The 4,456-nt window shown below is 43.6% G+C and overlaps 1 protein-coding gene across 1 annotated transcript; it reads left to right on the top strand.

The window, feature by feature from the left end:
* Nucleotides 1-3,907, top strand: erp27 (endoplasmic reticulum protein 27; the record flags this gene model as incomplete). The annotated part of the gene is made up of 7 exons (XM_083764490.1): nucleotides 1-61; nucleotides 549-688; nucleotides 1,461-1,598; nucleotides 1,718-1,834; nucleotides 2,067-2,192; nucleotides 3,329-3,526; nucleotides 3,866-3,907. The coding sequence occupies 7 exons, from the start codon at nucleotides 1-3 to the stop codon at nucleotides 3,905-3,907; spliced, it is 822 nt and encodes a 273-aa protein (XP_083620616.1).
* Between the last annotated feature and the right edge of the window lie 549 nt (nucleotides 3,908-4,456).

Here is a 4,456-nt window from a genome sequence, read left to right on the forward strand (position 1 = left end):
ATGCAAATCTCTCTGTTCTTGTCTGCCCTGGTCTTCTCTGCCCTTCATGCAGAAGAGAAAGGTAAGAGTTAGACTCGCCAATGGTCACTACATCTCTCTGTCCTAATTTATCCCACCTATCAACAGAACACGTCTTGCTGCTATGCACTGTCTGCAGTACTATATTAGGAGAGTCTTAAAAGACTAAATTGACTGTCATTCCATATACTGTATTAGGGACCTTTGTTCTTTAATCTACATTCAGGAACAAACAGAAATGCCGCATTGGAGAGAGCAAACCAGCACATAGTTAAAAATGTGTAATATAACTGAGCTTAAAAAGCTATTAATAAAATCAATTCTAAAATGCAGAAACAGCGAGTGCCCACTCCAGGCAATGATTGCAAAAATACAATCTGAATGCTCTCTGTGAAAACAAATTCTAGGCACGAAAAGAGATTGCAGAGACATGCAGATGTTCTGCATTTCCAGAGTTGTATTTACATGCTCTTGCTCACTTATCTCTATCTCTGTGTAAACATCTACTGTATATGTGTGACTTTGCTCAGTTTTTTTCCATGTCTATCTCTCTGTTTCTCTTAATTGTTCACTCTCACTATCAGACAGCACCTTACCGAGACTGGCCGACACTACAGCTGTTGAGGCCTTCATCGACTCCGCAGAGGTGGTCGTCATTGGGTTCATTGAGGTCAGACAGGCAAAAATGATAATGAATGACAATGATAATGAACAAACTAGACAGGAAAGTCAGTAACGTGTACAGTGGGCTGAAGTGAGGGCTGAGACATCGTAAGGACAAACCACAGGGACCACTGCATGGGTCACTTGGGTCAGGCTAATTACGCTAACATGCATATGTGGCAAACCAGGCACCACCAGTGCAAATCCAGCAATCGCTGAGTATGTAAGGGCTAAAAAAGAACATTCCTTTTTACACCCTTCTCTTCTTGACGAGACTAGCCGTGGTACAGTAATGCTCTCAAGGATGCATTTGGGGGGAAGATATGTTTCCTCTCGGCCACACGTTTGGCTCGGGAAATGGCTTCCTTGCAGTTAGGATAGGGAGCGGGCGGCTGTTTCACACAGGCGAGCCGTTTGGCCAAACTCCTGATGCGGGGGCAGAAGGTGGGCCGCTGGACTGGATGACAAACTCAAGAAGCACCATGCAGAGCTGTGGGATTGGCTCAAATGAGTTTGCTGTAAACAAGGGAGAGGTTCATAGGAGAGACGCAGAAAGAGAGAGAGAGAGAGAGAGGTGATGTCCAGTCCAGAGCAATAAGTTTGTTATGACTCACTGGGGAAAAAACTCATATTATAGGCTTTAAAATGATCAGATGGATTTCCATGGTGCATGGTGATCTCAACCTTGGATGTGACTCCATGCTGAAGAATATAAATCACCATCTTTTCCTAACTCATAAACTTGTTTTCTCGATTCTTGTTCCGATCTTCTGCCTCAGGGAGAGGAAAGCCATGGCTATGCAGAGCTTGTCGCAGCTGCCAAGCGTGTAGATACCATTGCCTATGCCGTGTGCAGTGTAAAAGAGGTGTGGGCTGACTACAGCATTACCTCAGACACGATCACCATCTTCAGAAAGGTAATCTGCATCACTGTATATGAATAGTAAATCCACTCTGGGCCCATTTTCGATATAGCACGTGCGAAGAACCTGACACGATGTGATCAACTGAACGGTGTTGGTTTGTGTCGCTCCAGGCAGATAACCACCAGGACAATCTGGTTCTCTCTAACATCAAAAAGCTGGAAACTGATGGCCTAGTGAACTTCTTCACCACCAATGAGCTGCGCTACCTCACAGAGTACAACCAAGTGGTACGTCCACTCAGAGGCTTCATACTATACAGTCTGTCTGTATATTATATAGATAGACCATATCTACATGTCCTCATCTAATCCTAATTATTATTATTTTAAGTAACTAGTAATAGGTAATATTACCTTTTTTGAGTAACTTTTCCAACACTGATAGTGAGAGTATAGACGATGGCTATCTCTCTCTCTCTATATAAACATGATTTCTGTCCCCTAATATTTTCTCTCTCAGTCGGCAGTGGGTCTGTTCAATTCAGAGGTGAAGACACACCTGCTGCTGTTTGCCAACAGAGGGAGTAAAGACTACACCCAACTACAGGATCGTCTGAAGACTGTGGCCCCAGAATTAACTGGCAAGGTGAAAATAACAAGGGCTTGAATTCACACCAGGGGGGGCAGTCAGAGAGATATTTTGTGAAGCCACTAAGGAAATCGGGATTTCCTGAAAGTTCATATATTGGCCTGTTGTGGAGCTGTCATTGGGCCCAAAAAACCCCACAGCCCCATAGAAGTCCATGTATTTGGGCCCAACTTCACCTAGACTGTATTACCTTAATAAACATGGTCATGATTACTTTCTGCTTCCAGTCACTAGTTTAAAGTCTCATTTCTAATGTCATAATATTCTTTTTGGAAAATGATGGTCCCATTTATTAAAAGAATGACCATAAAGTCGCGTATGTTCTGAGGGGCGAGGCTACCGTTGCAGTCAATAAAATAAAAAGCAACTAAGAAGAAGGGTTGAAGTCCAGCCTCGTTGTGGGCCTCGTTCAGCTGGGCCAAAACGGATCTAGAAAGATGGCGATTTACAATTCAAGGACTGACAGGCTTCATTTTACATTCATGTTAGACCCGGGGAACGCTTTGTCCATATTTTTTACAGTCTATGATTCACACACATGGTTATACTGTAGGTCAGCTCATGTGAGTCAGTCCGACAAATAAGTAAGTCAAGTCAATTTTATTCATAAAGCACATTTAAAAACAACCAAAGGTCGACCAAAGTGCTATACAGCATAGAAAGTGTATACACAAGACATCAATTGGTTAAAATACAAAAAAAAGCAACCAATACAGAAACGGCATCAAATATATAAAAACCCAAACGGAAAGACAAAAGCTGAGGAGAAAATGTAGGAGGACATGAAACAAGTGTCCAACCATTTGTCCAAACGCAGGTTTGACAAAAAGGCCTGGGAGAACAGGTGCGTTTTGAGTCTGCTTTTAACAGTGTCTAATGGGAAATGGTATTATATCTTCACCTTGTAAAATGCGCTAGATCAGGGGTCCCCCACAGGTTGAGAACCCCTGGGCTAGTTGACGTGAATATTATTGAGTTTTCAAGTCACAGACTGTTAATGCCTAATTTGTACACATTTAGACATGGTTGTAAATTGTACCACAAAGTATATTTATTATTCTGCCTAACTATTATTGCCAATGCTGTGGTCAATTATTAGGCCTGACTCTCTGAAGCTGTTCTCTCTCTTTCAGTTCTTGTTTGTGCTGATAAATGGGGCACTGAAGTCCAACGCCAAGTCATTGGCTTACTTCGGCCTCAAGACACGAGATCTTCCCCGGGTTGGTATCTATGATGGACACTCTGACATGAAATGGCTTCTTCCCGAAGGAGAGATCTCTATGGAACGCGTGCAGGAATTCTGTCAGTCCTTCCTACGAGGGGATCTGAAGGTGCGAATTAATTCAACTTAATCTAAAGGGCCCATCATACTTCATGGCTGCACAGCAGTGTCGTGACCTGCATGGTGCATCAATGTGCAGCCAAGTGTAAATCACCCGTAACCTCATGGTTATGACTATGCTATCTCTTTTAAATCATTCACAAGGGCGTCTGATAATTGTTTAAAGTGCTCTAAACAAACATTAAAAGGTCCTGCCAGTGTTTAGCTCATTTAGGGCTGAGGCTGAATGTTGCTACAGTATACTGTAGACAGCAACAAGAACCACAAAAGCCCTTACCGTATCGTATCTACTGTTTTAATATAACATAATACTTTTTTCCTCTTTCAGGATGTGAAGGAGGCAGGAGCAGAAGGCAAAACAGAGCTCTAGGAGAGTCTAAATTAATGTAAATTCATTCATATCTAATCTATTAAATAAACGGCTGTAAATGGAAGAGGGACTTATCGTATGTGTGACTTCCTTCTGCAGTGGAAAGAGAATAGCCACTTTTGAGTGTGTGTGTGTGTGTGTGAGTGTGTGTGTGTGTGTGTGTGTGTGTGAGTGTGAGTGTGTGTGCGCATGAGTGTGTGCGTGTGTACACGGTGTGTCCGTTTGTGCGGGTCGGGAGTGAGCCTGTCTGCGCTGCTGTGTGGACAGCTGACCACAGGACACTGGCCACAAGCCGCTGTGATCCCAGTGGAGCTGTTGGCCTGTCGGCCGACGTGATGGTCAGAACCACAACAGACCAACCCCTGAGACTGACAGTCTGACAGACACGCAGCAGGGGGAGATGATGGAGGTCACAGGCTGAGGTCACACGACACCAGAGCTCAAAAGGAAGACCATGGCGTTGGATAACAGTATCACTCATTCACCTCAACTCAACTTCACCTTATCGTCACAGTCACATCACAGGTTGACTTTACATGTGTCCAAATG

Source organism: Protomyctophum parallelum, assembly GCF_964188405.1.
Source record: "Protomyctophum parallelum genome assembly, chromosome: 5".
In the NCBI taxonomy this organism is placed as follows: Eukaryota; Metazoa; Chordata; class Actinopteri; order Myctophiformes; family Myctophidae; genus Protomyctophum; species Protomyctophum parallelum.